Source organism: Microcaecilia unicolor, chromosome 7 (genome assembly GCF_901765095.1).
Source record: "Microcaecilia unicolor chromosome 7, aMicUni1.1, whole genome shotgun sequence".
Classification (NCBI taxonomy): domain Eukaryota; kingdom Metazoa; phylum Chordata; class Amphibia; order Gymnophiona; family Siphonopidae; genus Microcaecilia; species Microcaecilia unicolor.
The window spans coordinates 57,448,070-57,471,732 of NC_044037.1; the positions used below are offsets into that span (position 1 = coordinate 57,448,070).

General features: G+C 44.1%; 1 protein-coding gene across 1 annotated transcript in view; it reads left to right on the top strand.

Annotated features, from left to right (window-relative positions):
• Positions 1–23,663, top strand: part of ZNF711 (zinc finger protein 711) — a gene marked incomplete in the record, with an annotated part of 150,928 nt that overhangs the window by 38,872 nt on the left and 88,393 nt on the right. Inside the window, 3 exon segments of the mRNA XM_030210925.1 lie at positions 5,481–6,011; positions 16,866–17,024; positions 18,258–18,404. Coding sequence (XP_030066785.1) covers positions 5,481–6,011; positions 16,866–17,024; positions 18,258–18,404 — 837 coding nt within the window.

The following is a 23,663-nucleotide window of genomic DNA, read 5'->3' on the forward strand; positions in this document are numbered from 1 at the left end:
CGAAAATCTCTGAAAACATTCTTCTTCAACAAGGCCTACAATGAACACCTATAATCTCACTAAGTCACCTCACCAACCCACTCAATTATGAAAGCTCACCTTATACAACTATCCTAATCATTCACTTCCTTCTTTCCTCCTCCCTACCTGATCGCTTCACATTACTAATTGTATCTGTTATCTTGTTATGACAATATCAACAAACCTATGTAAGCCACATTGAGCCTGCAAATGGGTGGAGGAATGTGGGATACAAATGCAATAAATAAAATAAATAAATAAATGGTTTACAAAAAGGCTTGGCCTATAATTCCCTGCGTGTTCAAGTGGCAGCCTTAGTATGTTTTCGAGAGAAGGTCGCTGGCCTCTCTCTGGCTGCTTGTCCGGATGTGACACGGTTTCTTAGAGGGGTGCTTCGGCTTCGTCCTCCCTTGCGGGCTCCGTGTCTGGCCTGGAACCTGGGGTTAGTTTTAAAGGCCCTTCAGTGTTCGCCCTTCGAGCCACTCAGGCGAGCTTCGGAGAAGGATGTGACCTTAAAGACGGTCTTTTTGGTGGCCGTGACATCGGCGAGACGGGTATCTGAGCTCCAGGCGCTGTCCTGTCGAGACCCATTTCTGCAGTTCTCAGAGTCCGGAGTAATGGTACGTACGGTGCCTTCCTTCATGCCTAAGGTGGTTTCAGCGTTTCTCCTAAACCAGCCTATTTTCTTGCCCTCCTTTTCTAAAGAGGAGTTTCCAGAAGCCTATGGGCAGTTGCACCTTCTGGATGTGCGAAGGGCTCTGTTGCAATATCTGCGCATGTCAAATGCCTTCAGGACCTCTGACCATCTTTTTGTTCTTTTGTTAGGTCCGTGCAGAGGGTCTCCAGCGTCTTAAGGTCACTATAGCCTGTTGGCTCAAAGAAGCTATCTTTTCAGCATATCTGCTATCTGGCCAGCCTCTGCCTGAAGCCTTTAAGGCACATTCCACAAGAGCGATTTCCTGTTCTTGGGCTGAAACTGGAGCACTCTCTCTTCAAGAGATAAGTAGTGCAGCTACTTGGGCTTCTAAGCTCTCGTTTGCCTGACATTACAGGCTGGATGTGGCGGCCAGGAGAGACGCGCATTTTGGAGCACAAGTGCTTGCGCGTGGTGTGGCTTGTTCCCACCCTATCTAGGGATTGCTTTGATACATCCCACTCGTAATGGATTCATCTGCTTGATGACAAGGAAGGGAAAATTTAGGTTCTTACCTTGGTAATTTTCTTTCCTTTAGCAGATGAATCCATGAGCCCTCCCTCAGTGGTTCATTATGTGATTTATGTTACTTTTATGTTCAGTTTTTCCTGTAGATATGTTCCCTCATTGGGAGAAGTTGAAAAACAGTCTTCAGGATTTCTGTTCAGTTACAGGAGGATGAGTTCATTCCCTCCTTTGACTTTTAGCTTCAGTTTTGGGGCGTTCATCCGCTGTGAGGAAAGTTCATGTTATTATGCTTTGCGGTGTAACACTGCTTTGGAAGCTTCAAATACTGAAGAGGCAGATGGAGCTAGCTGGCCATGAGGCACTATGGTTTTTCAGTGCTCTCTATCTCCCCCTGCTGGTTGATGGACACAACCCACTCGTAATGGATTCATCTGCTATGACTAAAGGAAAGAAAATTACCAAGGTAAGAACCTAATTTTCCCATTTTCCACAAGCCCATTTAATAATGGTCTATGGACTTTTCCTTTAGGAAGCCGTCCAACCCTTTTTAAAATTCCGCTAAGCTAACCGCCTTTACCACATTCTCTGGCAACGAATTCCAGAGTTTAATTACACCTTGAGTGAAGAAAAGGTTTCTCCGATTCGTTTTAAATTTACTACATTGTAGCTTCATCGCATGCCCCCTAGTCCTAGTATTTTTGGAAAGCGTAAACAGAAGCTTCACATCTACCCATTCAACTCCACTCATTATTTTATAAACCTCTATCATATGTCCCCTCAGCCGCCTTTTCTCCAAGCTGAAGAGCCCTAGCCGCTTTAGCCTTTCTTCATAGGGAAGTCTTCCCATCCCCTTTATCATTTTTGTCGCCCTTCTCTGTACCTTTTTTAATTCCACTATAAATTTTTTGAGATGCGGCGACCAGAATTGAATACAATATTCGAGGTGTGGTTGCACCATGGAGCGATAAAAAGACATTATAACATACTCCTTTTTGTTTTCCATTCCTTTCCTAATAATACCTAACATTCTATTTGCTTTCTTAGCCGCAGCAGCACACAGAGCAGAAGGTTTCAACGTATCATCGACGACACCTAGATCCCTTTCTTGGTCCGTGACTCCTAACATGGAACCTTGCATGGCATAACTATAATTCGGGTTCCTCTTTCCCACATGCATCACTTTGCACTTGCTCACATTAAACGTCATCTGCCATTTAGACGTCCAGTCTCCCAGTCTCGTAAGGTCCTCTTGTAATTTTTCACAATTCTCCAGTCCAGGAGATTTGCTACTCTTCAGTTTGTAGAACTGCCCCATTACATCCTCCAGGTTTACAGAGAATTCATTAAATTTCTCCGACTCGTCAGTTTCGAATACCATTTCTGGCACTGGTATCCCACCCAAATCTTCCTTGTTGAAGACCGAAGCAAAGAATTCATTTAATCTCTCCACTATGGCTTTGTCTTCCCTGATCGCCCCTTTTACTCCTCGGTCATCTAGCGGTTCAACCGATTCTTTTGCCAGCTTCCTGCTTTTAATATACCTAAAAATATTTTTACTATGTGTTTTTGCCTTCAACACAATCTTTTTTTCGAAGTCCCTCTTAGCCTTCCTTATCAGCGCTTTGCATTTGACTTGACATTCCTTATACTGTTTCTTATTATTTTCAGTCGGTTCCTTCTTCCATTTTCTGAAGCATTTTCTTTTAGCTCTAATAGCTTCCTTCACCTCACTTTTTAAGCACGCCGGCTGTCGCCTGGTCTTCTGTCCTCCTTTTTTAATACGCGGAATATATTTGGCCTGGGCTTCCAGGATGGTGTTTTTTAACAGCATCCACGCCTGACGTAAATTTTTGACCCTCGCTGTCGCTCCTCTAAGTTTTATTTTCACGATTCTTCTCATTTTATCATAGTCTCCTTTTTAAAGTTAAAAGCTAACGTATTTGATTTCCTATGTATACTTACTTCAAAGCTAATATCAAATCCGATCATATTATGATCACTGTTATCAAGCGGCCCCAGCACCAGATCATGTGCTCCATTAAGGACTAGGTCTAGAATATTTCCTTCTCTTGTCGGCTCCTGTACCAGCTGCTCCATAAAGCTGTCCTTGATTTCATCAAGGAATTTTACCTCCCTAGCGTGCCCCGATGTTACATTTACATATAACATAGTAACATAGTAGATGACGGCAGAAAAAGACCTGCACGGTCCATCTAGTCTGCCCAACAAGAGAACTCATATGTGCTACTTTTTGTGTATACCTTACCTTGATTTGTATCTGTCTTTTTCAGGGCACAGACCATATAAGTCTGCCCAGCACTAGCCCCGCCTCCCAACCACCAGCCCCTTGATTTGTATCTGTCTTTTTCAGGGCACAGACCGTATAAGTCTGCCCAGCACTAACTCCGCCTCCCAACCACCAGCCCCGCCTCTGCCATCCAATCTCCACTAAGCTCCTGAGGATCCCTTCCTTCCGAACAGGATTCCTTTATGTTACATAGAGGCTCATTTTCAAATGAGAAAAAAATCCAAAAAGTGGCATAAATCTGCATTTGGATGTTTTTATTTATTTATTTATTACATTTGTACCCCGCACTTTCCCACACATGCCAGGCTCAATGCGGCTTACATAGTAACAATATAAAGAATTACAAAGTCATAAGAATATACAGTTTGTGGTAAATGCAAAATTAATGGGGTTATCGGATAAGTAAGTTGAACATAGGAGGAGTTGGGTTCAGAAGGAAATGAGCGTTGGGAGGTAGGCGTAGAAAGATGAAAAGGAATGGATATGGGGTAGCAAAAAGGATAATGGGAAACATGGTCAATGTATAACTAAGAATCATGTGGGCAAGTTTTGTTTAAGTTGAATTGTTAGGGTTAGGCTATCTGTATTTTCTAAACCAATTTTTAGACTTTTTTCTATGAAGCCCATTGGAAGTCCATTCAAAACACAAGAGGGGACATATTAAGGGTGGGAATTGGGCGTTTCTAAGATTTGCAAGTTTTTCTGCCATAATGGAACAAAACAAAAACATCCAGGGCTATAGGTTGGACGTTTTGGTCTAGACCTATTTTATTAACGAATAAGCCAAAAGAAAATGTGTCCTAAATAACAAGATGGCCACTAGAGGGAATTAGGGATGACCTCCCCTTACTCACCCAGTGGTCACTAACCCTCTCCCGCCCTCCCCCTCCCAAATGTGATTAAAACCATTACTTACCAGCCTCAGATGTTATACTCTGGTCCATTAGAGCAGCATGCAGGTCTCTGGAGTAGACAAGTGGTGGGTGCAATGCACTGCAGACAGGTGGACCCAGGCCCATACCTCCCCCTAGCTGTTACACTTGTGTTGGAAACTGTGAGCCCTCCAAAGCTCACCAGAAACCCATTGTACTCATAGGTGCCTCTTCACCCATAAGGGCTATTGTAGTGGTGTACAGTTGGGGGGAGTGGGTTTTGGGGGCTCAAAAGACAAGGGAGCAACGGTGAGATGTGTACCTGGGAGAATTTATTTGAAGACCACTGCAGTACCCCCTAGAGTGGTCCATTGCTTTCCTGGGATGTCTGTGTAGGCAGTCTACCAAGAATGCTGGCTCCAACAACATCCTAATAGCTTGATTTTGTGCATTTTTCACTTGGATGTTTTATTTCAAAAATGGACCAAAAAGATAAATGCACAGAACATAAAAACATCTAGCAAATAGCCATTTAAAAAAAAAAAAAAAAAAACCTTTTTCTGTTTTGAAAATGACTATATTCCCCACTTGAATTTTGGACGTTTTTAGCAAAACGTCCAGAGTTGGGCTTAGATGTCATATTGAAAATACCCCTCATAGTAACTTACAAAGTGTGGAACTTTGTATGCCTAAGTGGTTTGAAATGAGCCCCTTAGTGGAAAAACCATGAACAAAGCCACCCCTTCCCCTCTTTCATTCCTTAAAGACACAGACATGCAACACAGCTACAAGAATTCAATGAATTATACTCCACATGCTTTCCCCACTTCGTTATGTAGGATTTGTATAAAATATCAAAGCTGCATAAAAAAATATGATAGCATATTATAAACATTATGAAGGAGAGATGGTAGAAAGCAGTGGGGAAAAGGAGCCATTGTGTAAAGAACAGAGGAAGTCATTCTGAAAAAGTGGAATGTGGTGAAGTACACTGCTAGACTGATTTTTTTTTTCCTCTTATCTGCATGTTAATTGTAAATGTGTGAGTAACCATCAGTCCAATCGAATTTTCTTTTCACAAGATGTGTATTAATTGTTTGTATGTTCTTTTTTTTAGTGGCCAGCATGGCTGGAACTGCTCACATCGATGGAGATCATATTGTAGTATCCGTTCCTGAAGCTGTGTTGGTTTCTGATGTTGTCACAGATGACGAGATAACTCTAGAACATGACCTGTCAGCTGAAGTTGTCCAAGGACCTGACATCATCACTGAGACCGATGTGGTAACAGAAAGTGTGATTGATCCTGAATCAGTGCTGGAAGCTGATGTTACTATTGAGGAAGCTCTAGATACTAGTGATCATGTTTTGACTTCTGATCTCATAACTGAAACTGTTAGCGTTCCTGATCAGGTATTTGTGGCAGACTTGGTTACATGTCCTGGTGGACATTTGGAACATGTAGTCCAGGATTGTGTGTCAGGACCTGACTCACCTACAATAGTTTCAGAAGAAGTTCTTGTAACAAATTCTGATACGGAAGCAGTAATCCAAGCAACTAGTGCGATCCCTGGTTCAACTGTTACGATAAAAACTGAAGATGATGATGATGGCAAAAGCACGTCTGAAGATTACTTGATGATATCTTGTAAGTAGAGTAATGGTACAGATGTGAATAAGTCCTCTTCTTTTTGATGTACTTGTGTAAAGTAAGGTTGAAACTAACTTCTTTACAGCTGGTGTATATCTAGAATCTTTGAAATTTCATCTTAAAGATGTTATCTAATGTGATTACATTTTATTATTTTAGGCTTTGATAATTGGGTACTACTACTAATAATTTATAAGCAGTCTTATGAAAACAAATTACATCAATGTGGTCCACAAAAGTTACAGATAAAAGGAACATATAATGCAGACACAGCCCACAGACAAATTTGTAATCAATATTAAAAAGCCATGTTTTCACCCCCTTTGTAAAAGCAGCATAATTCAGTTCCCTAATGAGCTCCAAAGAGACAGTTCAACAACATGAGGGCACCTACAGAAAATACTCTTGCCCTAATACTTAGATGCCAGATCTCCTCATAGAATGGAACAACTAGCTACTCCTAACTTGATCACAAATTATGGAACAGAATGTATAATATCTCTCCCTCAAATAGTAGGGACACAGCTCTCTCTAGCCTAAAGTATTAGTTAAGAGACAGACAACTGATGCATTTCCTGAAGCAGGTCAGTGGCCCTGTTCCTCTGAGGACTACCCAACACAAATCAAGCAGCTGCATTTTGATTAAATTGCAAACATTTCTATAAGATGGATAGAAAGTTATAGTCCAGCAACCAGATTCTGGAGAGAAGATGACCTTTTATTAAACTTTAAAACTTTACGTAATTGAATTGGCACTTCTCCAAGGACAAGCAGGCCATAGTATGTCATCTGATAGAGCCCAGTACAGGCACTACCCAGCATAATGTCACTTTAAGATGCTTTTGGCAGCATCCCACCATGCATGCGCAGGTGCCTTCGCACACGACATGTGAGCGTGGGACCAGCTGTCTTTAGTTTTCCGTGGAGCAGAGTGGTCGCATCTGTGATCTTTTAGTGTGTCAACTTTTGGCTTTTTTTTGGGTGCCATCCCTGTGGATGTTTTTGCCGCCTTGTAGGCTTTTTTCCATTCTACCCTTTTTTAGTGTCTTTAGACTGAGTTTGCTCAGTTTTAAGTTTTATTTATGATTTTTTTTCGGTGGTGAGTGGCTTTTTTTCTCTCCTCACCATTGAGCCATTTGATTTAGTGACAGTTGTTTTTCTCTTCATCTCCTAGAAGGTTCCCAATGGCTTTAAACACTGTGCCTGCTGTAATAGGGTCATCTCTGGGACCAACACCCATAGCTGGTGTATCCAGTGCTTGGGGTCAGACCACTGTGCTCAATTCTGTGTCCTTTCCTATGCATTGTAGAGTTGCACGGGAAGAAATCTAACCTGTCCCTGTCTATCCCCGTGGGAATCTAACCCATCTCTGCCCGTCCCCACTGCAAGTAATCTCCAAGATCCCAGCTCCTGGCCTACTCAGCCCTTGCCATGCTGCAGTCACCTTGATTCCCCCCCCCCCCCCCCCCCCCAAGAAAGCTATATTCTATAAGCAGTAAAAATACTAGTAAAAAGTAACATAATTTTCTTCCATACTCTGATAAAACAGGAGATGTACAGATCAGCACAGGACCCAAAGCAGTCCAAATTCCAAAACAATTCAAGTCAGAAACAACACAGTTTATATCTAATTGTTCAATCACCCTTAGGATTCATCTTTGGATTTAAAAAGCAAAACCAGGTCCAGACTGGATAAATGAATTAAAGAAAAGTTTAAAGCAAATATGTAATCCTTGGTAGCAATAATGAAACTGATGGAACATTCACAAAGCAAACAGCCTGAGGTAACAGATTTATTTTCTACTGAACATAATTAACTTTGTATGAACTTGGCGGCTAATAGTGTGCTGAACTGGACAATGTTATATATGCCACTGCGGACTGCACATTCAGTGAAAGGGGAAATGTCTCATAATGTCAGCGTTCTTATGTCCTAGAGTTTTTCTCGGGACCTTTAAAGCTTTCGTGACTGTATGTAATCACTGACTTAAATCCCCAATCACCTCGACGCCCAAATAGTGTGGTACTGTAAAACGTTTTACTTTGTTTTGTAACTTTATATCAATTTTTTTCCTTTTTTTCAATACTTTTTCAAATTTTCAACGGCTATTTATTTATTGCATTTGTATCCCACATTATCCCACATCTTTGCAGGCTCAATGTGGCTTACAATACATCATGAGTAGTGGAAATATAACAAAAATAGACATTTAGTGTTACAGAAGAATCTTTGGCAATATGATAATGAACAGTCATGATAGTACTATAACAAGCAGATATTATAAGGCAGTTCTAACTATGTGTAGAGGAGTTATGTATATCCATATTGGTTGATCTTTGTGGTAAGCCTTGTTAAAGAGATGGGTCTTCAGTAGTTTGCGGAAGTTCATCCCCAGCGCAAGGGAAAATAGGTCCCTTTTACCACAGAAATTACCTGGCAGTAATCAGGTAGCACTACGAGCTGCCCTAGGCTAGGAACGCAGTCCTGTTATTTGCATCACTCTTATACTGAAGGGCAATCAAACACTTATCTGCATATTTTTCTATCTTCACCGGACTCAGACAGGAAGCATCGGTCTCAAAGGCTGTGGCAACTACTTCTGGCACCGGGAGTGCTCTGGCATTAAGGGGTTCTCCCCCTGCTTCAACGTCAAACACTGTAGTAGTTCCCCAGGACCACCCTACGTTGGATCTGACACTGATGAAGTGTGAGGATTCAACGTCTTCCTCATCGATACAGAGGGATCCTGATGTCCAGCATTAGCTCAAGCTTAGAAACATAAGCATTGGTCCCCCTTGAGGCACGGCACCGGGAGCTCCTGGGGGCCAGCTTCATTGGCACCTGAGAAGCGTCGGCATCGAGAGGAATGCTCCCCCTCTCCTGCTTCTGATTCAGCATCGACGGATTCGCAGGCTGTCTCCTGGCCAGTTCCAGTCCAGCCTTTGCCGATGCCTGTCCTCGATGATTGGTTTCGGACCATGCTCGGGAAGCGGTGCCATCCCAGTAGCCATTCTGGATGGCCTGGCGCTAGAGGGGAAGCTGAATTTTTTCCAAGAAAGGTGGCCCCTTCTAACTTCCGACTGATGGGTTCTCCAGATTATCTGCCACGATTACACTCTCCGTTGGTGCAAACATCCTCTGACTTGCCCGCTGAGAGCATCTTATCTGGAGGTACTTTCAGAGGAACTCTCTGACCTTCTAGAGGCCAGTGAGGTTGAACCTGTTACCAAGAAAATGGGGGGGGGGGGGGATCCCATCCCATCCCATCCCATCCCAGACCTCAGGGGCCCAAACAAGTATCTGGTTAAAGAAAAGTTCAGGATGCTTTCCCTAGGCACCCTTCTCTCCATCATTCAGGCAAACAATTGGCTACACTCTCTGATTTCAGTTATCCCGATATCGACTGGGTAAATGTAACATCAGGGCATGCTAGGGAGGTAAAATTCCTTGACGAAATCAAGGGCTGCTGTCGCGTTCTCGAGTGCTGCTTTATGGGGCAGCTGGTACAGGAGCCGACGAGAGAAGGAAAAATTATAGACTTAGTCCTTAGTGGAGCGAATGATCTGGTGCGGGAGGGTAATGGTGCTGGGGTCGCTTGATAACTGTGACCATAATATGATTGGATTTGATATTAGCTTTGAAGTAAGTATACACAGGAAATCAAATACGTTAGTGTTTAACTTTCAAAAATGAGACTATGATAAAATGAGAAGAACGGTGAAAAAAAAACCTTAGAGGAGCGGCTGTGAGGGTCAAAAATTTACATCAGGCGTGGATGCTGTTCAAAAATACCATCCTGGAAGTCCAGACCAAACGACAGCCGGCATGGTTAAAAAGTGAGGTGAAGGAAGCTGTTAGAGCTAAAAGAAAATCCTTCAGAAAATGGAAAAAGGAACTGACTGAAAATAATAAGAAACAGCATAAGGAATGTCAAGTCAAATGCAAAGTGCTGATATGGAAGGCAAAGAGGGACTTTGAAAAAAAGATTGCGTTGGAGGCAAAAACATATAGTAAAATTATTTTTAGGTATATTAAAAGCAGGAAGCCGGCAAAAGAATCGGTTGGACCGCTAGATGACTGAGGAGTAAAAGGGACAATCAGGGAAGACAAAGCCATAGTGGAGAGATTAAATAAATTCTTTGTTTCGGTCTTCACCGAGGAAGATTTAGGAGAGATGGTGCCAGAAATGGTATTAGATGCTGACGAGTCGGAGAAACTGAATGAATTCTCTATAAACCTGGAGGATGTAATGGGGCAGTTCTACAAATTGAAGACTAGCAAATCTCCTGGACCAGATAGTATTTATCCCAGAGTACTGATAGATCTGAAAAATGAACTTGCAGAGCTATTGTTAGCAATATGTAATTTATCCTTAAAATCGAGTGTGGTACCGGAAGATTGGAGGGTGGCCAATGTAACGCTGATTTTTAAAAAAGGTTCCAGAGGAGATCTGGAAAATTATAGACCGGTGAGTCTGAGGTCGGTGCCGGGCAAAATGGTAGAGACTATTATAAAGAACAAAATTACAGAGCATATTCAAAAGCATGGATTAATGAGACAAAGCCAACATGGATTTAGTGAAGGGAAATCTTGCCTCACCAATCTATTACATTTCTTTGAAGGGGTGAACATACATGTGGATAAAGGTGAGCCGGTTGTTATTGTGTATCTGGATTTTCAGAAGGCGTTTGACAAAGTACCTCATGAAAGACTCCAGAGGAAACTGGAGAGTCATGGGATAGGAGGTAGTGTCCTATTGTGGATTAAAAACTGGTTAAACATAGAAAACAGAGAGTAGGGTTAAATGGTCAGTATTCTCAATGGAGAAGCGTAGTTAGTGGGGTTCCCCAGGGGTCTGTGCTGGAGCACTGCTTTTTAACATATTTATAAATGACCTAGAGATGGGAGTAACTAGTGAGGTAATTAAATTTGCTGACGACACAAAGTTATTCAAAGTCGTTACATCGTAGGAGGATTGTGAAAAATTACAAGAGGACCTTAAGTAACTGGGAGACTGGGCATCTAAATGGCAGATGACATTTAATGTGAGCGAGTGCAAAGTGATGCATGTGGGAAAGAGGAACCCAAATTATAGTTACGTCATGCAAGATTCCACGTTAGGAGTCACGGACCAAGAAAGGGATCTAGGTGTCCTTGATGATACGTTGAAACCTGCTGAGTGTGCTGCTGCGGCTAAGAAGCAAATCGAATGTTAGGTATTATTAGGAAAGGAATGGAAAACAAAAATGAGGACGTTATAATGCCTTTGTATCACTCCATGGTATCACTCCATGGTGCAACCGCTCCTTGAATATTGTGTTCAATTCTGGTCACCGCATCTCAAAAAATATATAGTGGAATTAGAAAAGGTGCCGAGAAGGGCGACGAAAATGATAAAGGGGATGGGAAGACTTCCCTATGAGGAAAGGCTATAGCGGCTAGTGCTCTTCAGCTTCGAGAAAAGGCGGCTGAGGGGAGATATGATAGAGGTCTATAAAATAATGAGTGGAGTTGAATGGGTAGATGTGAAGCATCTGTTGACACTTTCCAAAAATACTAGGACTAGGGGGCATGCGATGAAGCTACAAAGTGGTAAATTTAAAACAAATCGGAGAAAAGTTTTCTTCACTCAATGTGTAATTAAACTCTGGAATTCGTTGCCAGAGAATGTGGTAAAGGCGGTGAGCTTAGCTGAGTTTAAAAAAGGTTTGGATGGCTTCCTAAAGGAAAAGTCCATAGACCATTATTAAATTGGGCTTGGGGAAAATCCACTATTTCTGGGATAAGCAGTATAAAATATTTTGTACTTTTTTGGGATCTTCCCAGGTCTTTGTGATCTGGAGTGGCCACTGTTGGAAACAATGCTGGGCTTGATGGATCTTTGGTCTGTCCTAGTATGGCAGTACTTGTGTCCTGCAAATTGGCCTCATGACAGCTCCCAGGGTCTTTACCAAATGTCTAGTGGTGGTCACAGCGTTGCTATGCAGACCAGGAGTGCATGTGTTTCCCTGCTTGGAAGATTGGCTAATCAAGAGCACATCGAAGGAGGGTGCCCAGGAGTCCATGCAGAGAACTATTTGGATGTTGGAGCTACTAGGGTTCATTCTCAACTACCCCCAATTCCCACCTCCAGCCAGGACAGCAATTGGAATTAGAGAGTTGCATGTGGGAATCTGACCCGTCCCTGCCGCAAGTAATCTTCTCCATCCCAGCCCATGGCCTGCCAGCCCCTGCTACACCGCATTGTGGTCACTTGCCCCCCCCCCCCCCCCCCCAAGAAAGAGATATGCATGAAATATTAAATCAGTTGTCCCTGAAAGATGCTCAAAACAGAATTGAGCCTGCAAATAGGTGGGGAAATGTGGGATACAAATGCAATAAATAAATAACCCATTTCTACAAAAGAGATGAGGTGAAGATGTGAGTCCATGTGTCCCAATGAAAGAAGAGTTTAATTTTACTTCGTCTTTATAACACTGGGCTTCCCAAGGCAGATTACAACAGTTAAGATGAACCCATCAGTAAAAAGGATATGCTCACTGAAATTTGGCCATGTATAGAACAGTGTAGAAAAATGAGCACAAAATACAGCCTTTATTAGTGCTGTTTCTAGCAGCTACAATAATTTTTGAAGCTGTTTTAGTGATATTCAGTTTTTCATGATATTTATGTCTACGTATGGGAAGCTTTCAAAGAAATGAAAAACCTGTCAAAAAAAAATCTTTTGTCCTCTACCTTTTAAGGCACTAGAATGGGGTGTGGAGCATCTTTGAAGGATACTGTTGAAACAGAACATTTAGGGAATCCCAGTAGAGAGGTTTCAGCAATGCTGAAAGTAAGCCAGGTGTGCTTTAATGAGAGAGTAGGATAAAGGATGTCTATTATCTCCTTCAACTTCTAAGCAGCTTGTAGATCCAAAGAAAAAACAGAATCTGAAGTGCCGTATACAAATCCTAGATGCCTAAAAAATAAGATGGGAGAATTGGATTATATAGCACATTAAATGAAGAGTTATATATAATAGGCTTCTAAGAAAACTGGTGGAAAGAGGACAATCAATGGGACACTATGGTAACAGGGTACAAATTATATTGCGATGATAGGATCAAATTGGAGGGGGGGGGTAGCGCTATATGTTAAAGAGAGTATTGAGTCAAATAATATAAACATTGCACATAAAACCGATAGTAACATAGTAGATGACGGCAGAGAAAGACCTGTACGGTCCATCCAGTCTGCCCAACAAGATAAACTCATATGTGCTACTTTATATATATATACCTGACCTTGATTTGTATCTGCCATTTTCAGGGCACAGACCGTAGAAGTCTGCCCAGCACTAGCCTCGCCTCCCACCACCGGTTCTGCCACCCAATCTCCGCTAAGCTTCTGAGGATCCATTCCTTCTGAACAGGATTCCTTTATGTTTATCTCACGCATTTTTGAATGCCGTTACTGTTCATCTCCATCACCTCCCGCGGGAGGGCATTCGAAGTATCCACCACTCTCTCCGTGAAAAATATTTCCTGACATTTTTCTCGAGTCTGCCTCCCTTCAATCTCATTTCATGTCCTCTAGTTCTACCGCCTTCCCATCTACGGAAAAGGTTTGTTTGCGGATTAATACCTTTCAAATATTTGAACGTCTGTATCATATCACCCGTTTCTCCTTTCTTCCAGTGTATACATGTTCAGGTCAGCAAGTCTCTCCTCATACGTCTTGTAACGCAAATCCCATACCATTCTTGTAGCTTTTCTTTGCACCGCTTCAATTCTTTTTACATCCTTAGCAAGATACGGGCTCCATAACTGAACACAATACTCCAGGTGGGGCCTCACCAACGACTTATACAGGGGCATTAAAACCTCTTTTCTTCTGCTGGTCGCACCTCTTTCTATACAGCCTAGCAACCTTCTGGCTACGGCCACCGCCTTGTCACTGTTTCGTCGCCTTCAGATCCTCAGATACTATCACCCCAAGATTCCTCTTCCTGTCTGTACATATCAGACTCTCACCGCCTAACACATACGTCTCCTGTGGATTTCTACTCCCTAAGTGCATCACTTTGCATTTCTTCGCGTTGAATTTTAATTCCCAAACCTTATTCCATTCTTCTAGCTTTTGCAGATCCTTTTTCATGTTTTCCACTCCCTCCGGGGTGTCCACTCTGTTACAAGTCTTGGTATCATCTGCAAAAAGGCAAACTTTACCTTCTAACCCTTCGGCAATGTCACTCACAAATATATTGAACAGAATCGGCCCCAGCTCCAATCCCTGAGGCACTCCACTACTCACTTTTCCCTCCTCCGAGCGAATTCCATTTACCATCACCCTCTGGCATCTGTCCGTCAACCAGTTCCTAATCCAGTTCACCACGTTGGGTCCGATAGCAGAATGGAATCATTATGTATAGAAATTCCATGTGTGAAGGGAAGGAGTATTCTTGTAGGACTGTACTACAGATGAATAAACCATTTGCCTCAACTTACACTTGACTTCTACTCATTTAAAGCTTCATAAAGAGCTGAGGTGGCCTTGGGCAATGAAGCAGTTATGAGAAGTGTTTCACATGAACAGTGCTGGCTCCTCCTACATCTTAATGGCTTGATTTTGTGCGTTTTGCACTTGGACGTTTTTTGTTTGAAAATGGACCAAAAAACAAAGCGTCCAAATCACAAAACCGTATTGAAAACAGTATTTTCAAAAACAAAAGATAGACGTTTTTCATTTTTGAAAATTACCTTCTTTCCTATTCAGATTTTTGGACTTAGACATCATATCGAAAATGCCCCTCCTTGTGTCATTAATCCATGCTTTTGAATATGTTCAGCAATTTTGTTCTTTATAATAGTCTCTACCATTTTGCCCGACATCGACGTCAGGCTCATTGGTCTATAATTTCCCGGATCTCCTCTTGAACCTTTTTAAAAAATCAGTGTTACATTGGCCACCCTCCAGTCTTCCAGAACCATGCTTGATTTTAAAGATAAATTACATATTACTAAAAATAGTGGCAAATTGTGCCAAGTCAGGTTGAAAATGAGAGAGATAGCAAGGCAGGGTCTATATTATATATTGTACAGCTGTCTTGGGGAGATCTTTTTTGCAGTGCATGATAATGTAACAAACTACCAGTCATTGGTCTGTCCATGAGAGAGAACATGTGTCAGTATTGTCATTAGTTATGATCGGCAGACACACATTGGATTTGGAGTGGGTAGGAATAGATACATGCTGTTGAAAATTCAACTCTTCCAACAACAGGAGGAGCTAATTTTTCACTTAGATTGTAAGCCCTCAGAGGACGTAAGTACATAAGTAAAGCCATACTGGGAAAAGACTAAAGGTCCATCGAGCCCAGCATCCTGTCCCCCAACAGCGGCCAATCCAGGTCAAGGGCACCTGGCAAGCTACCCAAATGTACAAACATTTTATACATGTTATTCCCGAAATTGTGGATTTTTCCCAAGTCCATTTAGTAGAGGGTCTATGGACTTGTCCTTTAGGAAACCATCCAACCCCTTTTTAAACTCTGCCAAGCTAACCGCCTTCACTACGTTCTCCGGCAACGAATTCCAGAGTTTAATTATGCGTTGGGTGAAGAAAAGTTTTCTCCTGTTTGTTTTAAATTTACTACACTGTAGTTTCATTGCATGCCCCCTAGTCCTAGTATTTTTTTAAAGCGTGAACAGACGCTTCACATCCACCTGTTCCACTCCATTCATTATTTTTATATACCTCTATCATGTCTCCCCTCAGCCGTCTCTTCTCCAAGCTGAAAAGTGCTAGCCTCCTTAGTCTTTCTTCATAGGGAAGTCGTCCCATCCCCGCTATCATTTTTGTTGCCCTTCGCTGCACCTTTTCCAGTTCTACTATAACTTTCTTGAGATGCGACGACCAGATTTGAACACAATACTCAAGGTGAGGTTGCACCATGGAGCGATACAACGGCATTATAACATCCTCACACCTGTTTTCCATACCTTTCCTAATAATACCCAACATTCTATTCGCTTTCCAAGCCGCAGCAGCACACTGAGCAGAAGGTTTCAGTGTATTATCAACGACGACACTCGGATCCCTTTCTTGGTCCGTAACTCCTAACGTGGAACCTTGCATGACGTAGCTATAATTCGGGTTCTTTTTTCCCACATGCATCACCTTGCACTTGTTCACATTAAACGTCATTTGCCATTTAGCCGCCCAGTCTCGTAAGGTCCTTCTGTAATTTTTCACAATCCTGTCGCGAGTTAACGACTTTGAATAACTTTGTGTCATCAGCAAATTTAATTACCACGCTGGTTACTCCCATCTCTAAATCATTTATAAATATATTTAAAAGCAGCGGTCCTAGCACAGACCCCTGAGGAACCCCACTAACTACCCGTCTCCATTGTGAATACGGCCCATTTAACCCCACTTTCTGTTTCCTATCCTTCAACCAGTTTTTAATCCACAATAGGACATTTCCTCCTATCCCATGACCCTCCAATTTCCTCTGTAGCCTTTCATGAGGTACTTTATCAAACGCCTTTTGAAAATCCAGATACACAGTATCAACCAGCTCCCCTTTGTCCACAGGAGAGCATTTTACTGTACTTGAATCTAACTTTCCTTGAACTATTGTGAAAGGCATAAGCTAAATTCAGATACCTTTACCCTTTATCCCGCTCTCCTGAAAGAGCATCTGTTACAGGCAAGTAGTTTTGCTTTATTCGAATAGTCAGGTTGGATACTGAGGAACAAATGTGTATCTTATCATCCCTTAAGCATTTAAGTGTACCAATTAAAGACTGTTTCATATTCCACAGGATTAATGTGTTATTTTCTGTTCTTTTTAATTTTTACAGTGGATGATGTTGGGGAAAAGCTAGACCATATCGGGAGCACACCTTTAAAAATCAGCACTGAAGTTTCACATGATGGTATCTCTAAAGAAGATGGCTTTGGTTCAGAAGTTATAAAAGTCTATATATTCAAAGCTGAAGCTGAGGATGATGTAGAAATTGGTAAGTATTGTGGGGTCGATATTCAAAGTGATTTAAGCTGCCAGGCTGGCTACTGATACTCAGTGGCACTTTACTTGGTAGTGCTGCTGAATATTGGCTCTAACTGGCCAAACTGAAACAGGCAGGAGAGGGGTGTTACGGGGGCAGAGTTGGGGAGGAGCTGGTAGTTATGTAGGTGCCAGCAATATTCAGTGCCAGCCCCTGCATGGCTAACTGGGCATACGAGATCGCATAAAAAGCAGTCCTATCTTTTCCTGGTTAGCTATTTGGGCACCGGCACTGAATATTTCATGGGTTTCAGTAGGCCCAACTGGATCTACCTTTAATAGCCCTTGTGGTATGAGGGTCATAAGAGCAGGAACACGGTATTGTGAGGCTTCTACTTGTGGTTGAAGCAGCTATTTTGAGGGGCTCTGGCTGGGACCCACAAGATCCAGCAGGCAGCATATGATGGTATGTCCCTGGGTATTCTTTGCAGGTGCCCGGACATGGCTCGACATAGTTTATTGAGACCTAATTCTGCCTGTAGCATTCAGCATTTAAAAAAAAACTGCTGACCTCCACCAGCTGAATATTGATCAATGTGTGTTTCATGTCTCTGTTCTTTAATATTATGTAAGAAAGATCAGTTTTTCCTCACTACTGCTGCTTTAAGATCAAATGATTATGTTGTTACTGGACAGTAGACTGTTCTGTAGTAGTACAGAGCTAGAAACAAAGTTGACCCTCAGCAGAGTACACAAAATTACATCATTTAGTTGACAGTTAAAATGAATCATTAAAATTACCCTATTTGTTTAGATTAATATTTTAAATATTTTGTTCCTGTGAGGTGAAGTGGTGGGTTTTTTTTCCAAAAGCTTTTCTTAGGCATGACTACCAATCTGTAAATTTGTTTATTGCTGATTTGATCCTTACAAGACTACAGCAGAAATCTCACTGATATTGTGTAAACCACGAGTATAGCAGAAACAACTGAAGAGTGGTCCCTTAAGAATGAGGTTTACTTTAAAGGGAAAGGTTAGTAACCATAGTAATCTAAAAAAGTTTAGGAATTAGGCTAGCAGAGGAAAAATGAACCCCAAAAGCTACTAGCTTTGTAATTTTGAGGAATCCAAACTACTGCTTCTATTTATAATATGTGCTTTTCTATTAAAGATGCTGAGACTGTAATTAAGTAAAACTAACAAAATGTAAGATTTTTTTCTTTTCACTGATTTGTACTGTGTTAAGGTGGAACAGAAATTGTCACAGAGAGCGACTTCCACAATGGGCATTCAGTAGCTGGAGTAATTGAGCAGGGTGGTCTTAGCAGAATGCAGAGAGAAAAAATGGTTTACATGGCTGTTAAAGACACTTCTCAGGAGGATGAAGATATTAGTAAGTAAAGCTCCTAATATTATTGCCACTCTTATGCTGTTTTGTATTGAAAAAGATAGTTCAGATGGACAGATTAATTAGGGCAGTGTACAGGCATTATGTATTTATTATGAACATTCCTTAGCGTCCGACCGGACCAGGATTGGACTGATGGGTTGTGCACGCCTACCAGCAGGTGGAGACTGAGAAAATTCTAAGACTAGAGAGCCAATGAGAGCCCTGGCCATGTGACCCCAGCCTCAGTATTTTCTCAGTCTCCCAGCAGGTAGGAAGTGAGCCCATTAGTCTCTCTCTTTCTCTTTAAGATATTAGAGATATTCAGAATATTTCTTCTGTGCCTGGAATCTCAATTAGAGGCTTGACAGGGTTTCCTTTCTTTTTCTTTCTTTTACAGCCTCTGGGGTGTTAAACTCGGGTGTCCCCGAGTCCCTCCCCCCCTTCCTCCCCATCTCCCATACTTAGCTGGGAAGGGCTACCCTTTGGTTAGAAAGATGTATTGCCTTTGGGGAGAGGCAGCCACTCTAGGAAGTTACAAGAACATTTATTTTTTTCTCTCCCCAGATTTTTAATGAGCAAACGCAGCTGTTTAAAAAAAAAAAAAAACACAGACTGCTAACGAGCAGGCAGCTCTGAGGTATCCTGTTACTCTTCAGCACTTCTTCTGTTTCTAGTTCAGCTGTTTATAATTAAATTACAAAAAAAAAAAAAGTAACAGAAGAAGCATAATAGTGATGGGGCTTTCTCTAGCCATTTTCTTCATCAGAATTTCTTCTTCCGTTTCTTCGCGTTTTGGCCAGCAGTTTGTTTAAAAAAAAAAAAAAAAAAGGCGCAAAGCATAGTTTTTCGACTGGGCATGTTTTTGTCAGCGCCGGAGTGTAACTGTTCTTGCGGAGTTGCGCGTTTCTTCGGGAGCTCTTCGGGCGACGTCAGCGCTTTCATATTTCATATTTCTTCGTTTTGTCCGTCACGTCTGTTTTACTGCCCTCCGTTATTTCACTCTTTAATTTTGGCACAGAAGGCCGCCATTTTGTTCCCGCAGCTGCAGCTTCTCAGGCGCAGCACTTCTCTGTTTTTTCTTTTTCTTCTACTGTGCAGAGAGAAACGGAGGCAGTGGAGTCTGGCGAATCTCAGGAGATGAAAATTTTTTTTTGCCTTGACTTAGTCTCCACATATTCCAACAAGTATGGCCTTGAGGAAGTTTCAGGGGAGTCATTCACCATCTTCTTCATTTAAGGGACCTTCACGTTCAGTTCCACAAGTATATCCATGGTTCGCCCAGGTTTAGCCCTTTGTGCTCCTATTTTATGCAATGTATGTTTTATATGAAAGGTTGGCTTCCTTGCACCTTTGTCCACACAATTTGCACAAATTGTTTCAGGCTGGTGGCTCTGCACAAATTATTTCAGGCTGGTTGCTCTATTATCTGGGGTAATCTTGGTCTCTGGGTTCCCAGTGTTGGGGCTGTCTCATATTGCTAATTCGTTATTTCCCTCGAGGGTATGTACATACTAAACGGTTGTACTTTCAGTTTTTACATATACCATGATTTCAAATTATGTATACCCAGAGTTTCCTTTCTCAGGCATGGTTATAGTCACGTATTGTGTTCACTGCAGCATCGGCAGTGAAAATTAAATACCAATAATCTCCAGGTAAAGTATAGTCTCTTTTACAAAGCCTCTACTGGTTTTCTTGCAGGGGCAGCATCTTCAGGCGTTTTCTGCATGGTGTGTTTTACACTTTCAGACATTATTTCTTCAGATATCATACGTGCCTGAAGGCTAGTTTCTGCATATGGGACTATAGCTAACTCTGTGTCAGAAAATGCTATACCTTTTTTCTCTGGTATGAAATATGTTCTTTGTATTTCTTCAGATTTCTTTCGTGTCTGAAGGCTAGTTTGTGCATATGGGACTATAGCTAACTCTTTCTCCGAGGACAAGCAGGTTGCTTGTTCTCACTGATGGGTGACGTCCACGGCAGCCCCTCCAATCGGAAACTTCACTAGCAAAGTCCTTTGCTAGTCCTCGTGCGCCCATGCGCACCGCGCTTGCACGGCCGTCTTCCCGCCCGAACCAGCTCGTGTTCGTCAGTCTTCTTTTGTCCGCGCTTGGTACGGTCGTGTTTACGCCGTTCGCGCCCCTTAAGTTGACCTCGCACGTCTTTTTTGGCTTTTTGCTAGAGAGAGAGAAAAAAAAAAAAAAGGATTTCGGAAGAAGGCCTTTTCGGTCTTTTTCCCCGTCCTGTATTTCCAGTTTTTGCCCCGTTAAGTTTTCTTTCGTCTTCGGGGTAGGCCTTTTTGAGGCCTCGGGTCGAATTTTTTCTCCCCCTCTTTTTGGTGCCTTACCGCAATTACGAGTTTTGATTTCGCCGGCGTGATTTTTCCGCCCATGTCATCGAAGTCTCCCATCGGCTTCAAGAAGTGCACCCAGTGCGCCCGGGTAATCTCGCTCACTGACAGACACGCGTCGTGTCTTCAGTGTCTGGGGTTGGGCACCGCCCGCAGGCCTGTAGTCTTTGCGCCCTTTTACAGAAAAGGACTCAGGTAGCGAGATTGGCCCAGTGGAACGTTTTGTTCTCGGGCTCTTAGTCGGTATCGGCACCGGGAGTATCGAGTGCGTCGACGTCGACAGCGTCAAGACCTCCGTCCTCGGCCGCGACTGCATCGAGTGCATCGACCCTCTGCATCGGGGCCGAGACATCGGAAGGCTGCTTCGGCGTCTGTGGTATCGGGACCTCCACTAGTGCTGATGTCGTCGGACGGTGGTGCTTCGACTGGAGTGCAGGTGAGGGCTGTCCATTCCCCTGCTGGTGGCGGTGAGCCTTCGGGTGGGTCTCCCCCTACCCTGAGGGCTCCTGCGGTACAGCCCCCCCGAGACCGACCTTCTTCGGCCTCGGCCCCGAGGAAGCGACGGTTGGATTCTACGTCCTCCTCGTCGGTACCGGGAAGCTCCGGTAACATGCTTCGTTTGAAAAAGTCAAAGAAGCATCGACACCGGTATCCTTCCCGCGTCGGTACCGAGAGCTCTGGGTCGCCGAGGGAGTCGGCACCCAGTAGGCATCGGCACCGGGAGGACCGCTCACCCTCTGTTCAGGAGGTGTCTATGCGCTCCACCTTGGACAGCCCGGAACAGCCTCCACGCCCGGAACAGACTCTGACATCGACTCCTGCATCGGCTTCTATGTCTTTCTCCACAGCCGCCCTGCACGAGAGTCTCCGGGCCGTTCTCCCAGAGATCCTGGGAGAGCTGTTGCGCCCTTCCCCCTCCGGTACCGGGGGTGCTTGCGCCACCGGTACCGTCGAGTGAGGCGCCGGCTGGCCCCTTGCCCGGGGTAAGGTCTCCGACATTGGTGCCGCTTGCGGTACCGACTGCGGTCGCCTTCCAGGAAGGCTCCCCGACGACGTCGGCGGAGGGAGCTTCGCCGGTGCGGACGAGGGAGTCTACCTCTCGACGTCCACACCGTGGCCGTGGTTCCACGGAGTCGAGCCGGGCACGGCTTCAGACACAGGTCCGTGAACTTGTGTCTGATACCGATGGTGAGGCCTCGTGGGAGGAGGAGGAGGACATGAGATATTTCTCTGACGAGGAGTCTGATGGTCTTCCTTCTGATCCCACTCCCTCCCCTGAAAGGCAGCTTTCTCCTCCCGAGAGTCTGTCTTTTGCGGCCTTTGTCCGGGAGATGTCTACGGCCATCCCCTTCCCGGTGGTTGAGGAGGACAAGCCCAGGGCTGAAATGTTTGAGCTCCTGGACTATCCTTCTCCACCTAAGGAAGCGTCCACAGTACCCATGCATCATGTCCTAAAAAAGACATTGCTGGCGAACTGGACCAAGCCACTAAGTAATCCCCACATTCCCAAGAAGATCGAGTCCCAGTACCGGATCCATGGGGACCCAGAGCTGATGCGCACTCGGTTGCCTCACGACTCTGGAGTTGTGGATTTGGCCCTAAAGAAGGCTAAGAGTTCTAGAGAGCATGCTTCGGCGCCCCCGGGCAAGGACTCTAGAACCTTAGACTCCTTTGGGAGGAAGGCCTACCATTCTTCTATGCTCGTGGCCAAAATCCAGTCTTACCAGCTCTACACGAGCATACACATGCGGAACAATGTGCGGCAGTTGGCGGGCTTGGTGGACAAGCTCCCCCCTGAGCAAGCCAAGCCATTTCAGGAGGTGGTCAGGCAGCTGAAGGCGTGCAGAAAATTCCTGGCCAGAGGGGTGTATGATACCTTTGATGTTGCGTCCAGGGCCGCTGCTCAAGGTGTGGTGATGCGCAGACTCTCATGGCTGTGTGCCTCCGACCTGGAGAATAGGATCCAGCAGCGGATTGCGGACTCGCCTTGCCGTGCGGATAATATTTTTGGAGAGAAGGTCGAACAGGTGGTAGAGCAGCTCCACCAGCGGGATACCGCTTTCGACAAGTTCTCCTGCCGGCAGCCTTCAGCATCTACCTCCTCAGGTAGACGTTTTTATGGGGGAAGGAAGACTGTTCCCTACTCTTCTGGTAAGCGTAGGTACAATCCTCCTTCTCGACAGCCTGCGGCCCAGGCTAAGCCCCAGCGCGCTCGCTCTCATGAGCAGCGTGCGCCTCAGCAAGGCCCCTCGGCTCCCCAGCAAAAGCAAGGGACGAGCTTTTGACTGGCTCCAGCAGAGCATAGCCGCCATCCAAGTGTCAGTGCCGGGCGATCTACCGGTCGGAGGGAGGTTGAAAGTTTTTCACCAAAGGTGGCCTCTCATAACCTCCGATCAGTGGGTTCTTCAAATAGTCCGGCAAGGATACACCCTCAATTTGGCCTCAAAACCTCCAAATTGCCCACCGGGAGCTCAGTCTTACAGCTTCCAGCACAAGCAGGTACTTGCAGAGGAACTCTCCGCCCTTCTCAGCGCCAATGCGGTTGAGCCCGTGCCATCCGGGCAAGAAGGGCTGGGATTCTATTCCAGGTACTTCCTTGTGGAAAAGAAAACGGGGGGGATGCGTCCCATCCTAGACCTAAGGGCCCTGAACAAATATCTGGTCAAGGAAAAGTTCAGGATGCTTTCCCAGGGCACCCTTCTTCCCATGATTCAGGAAAACGATTGGCTATGCTCTCTGGACTTGAAGGACGCCTACACGCACATCCTGATACTGCCAGCTCACAGACAGTATCTGCGATTTCAGCTGGGCACACGTCACTTCCAGTACTGTGTGCTACCCTTTGGGCTCGCCTCTGCGCCCAGAGTGTTCACGAAGTGCTTGGCTGTCGTAGCAGCGGCACTTCGCAG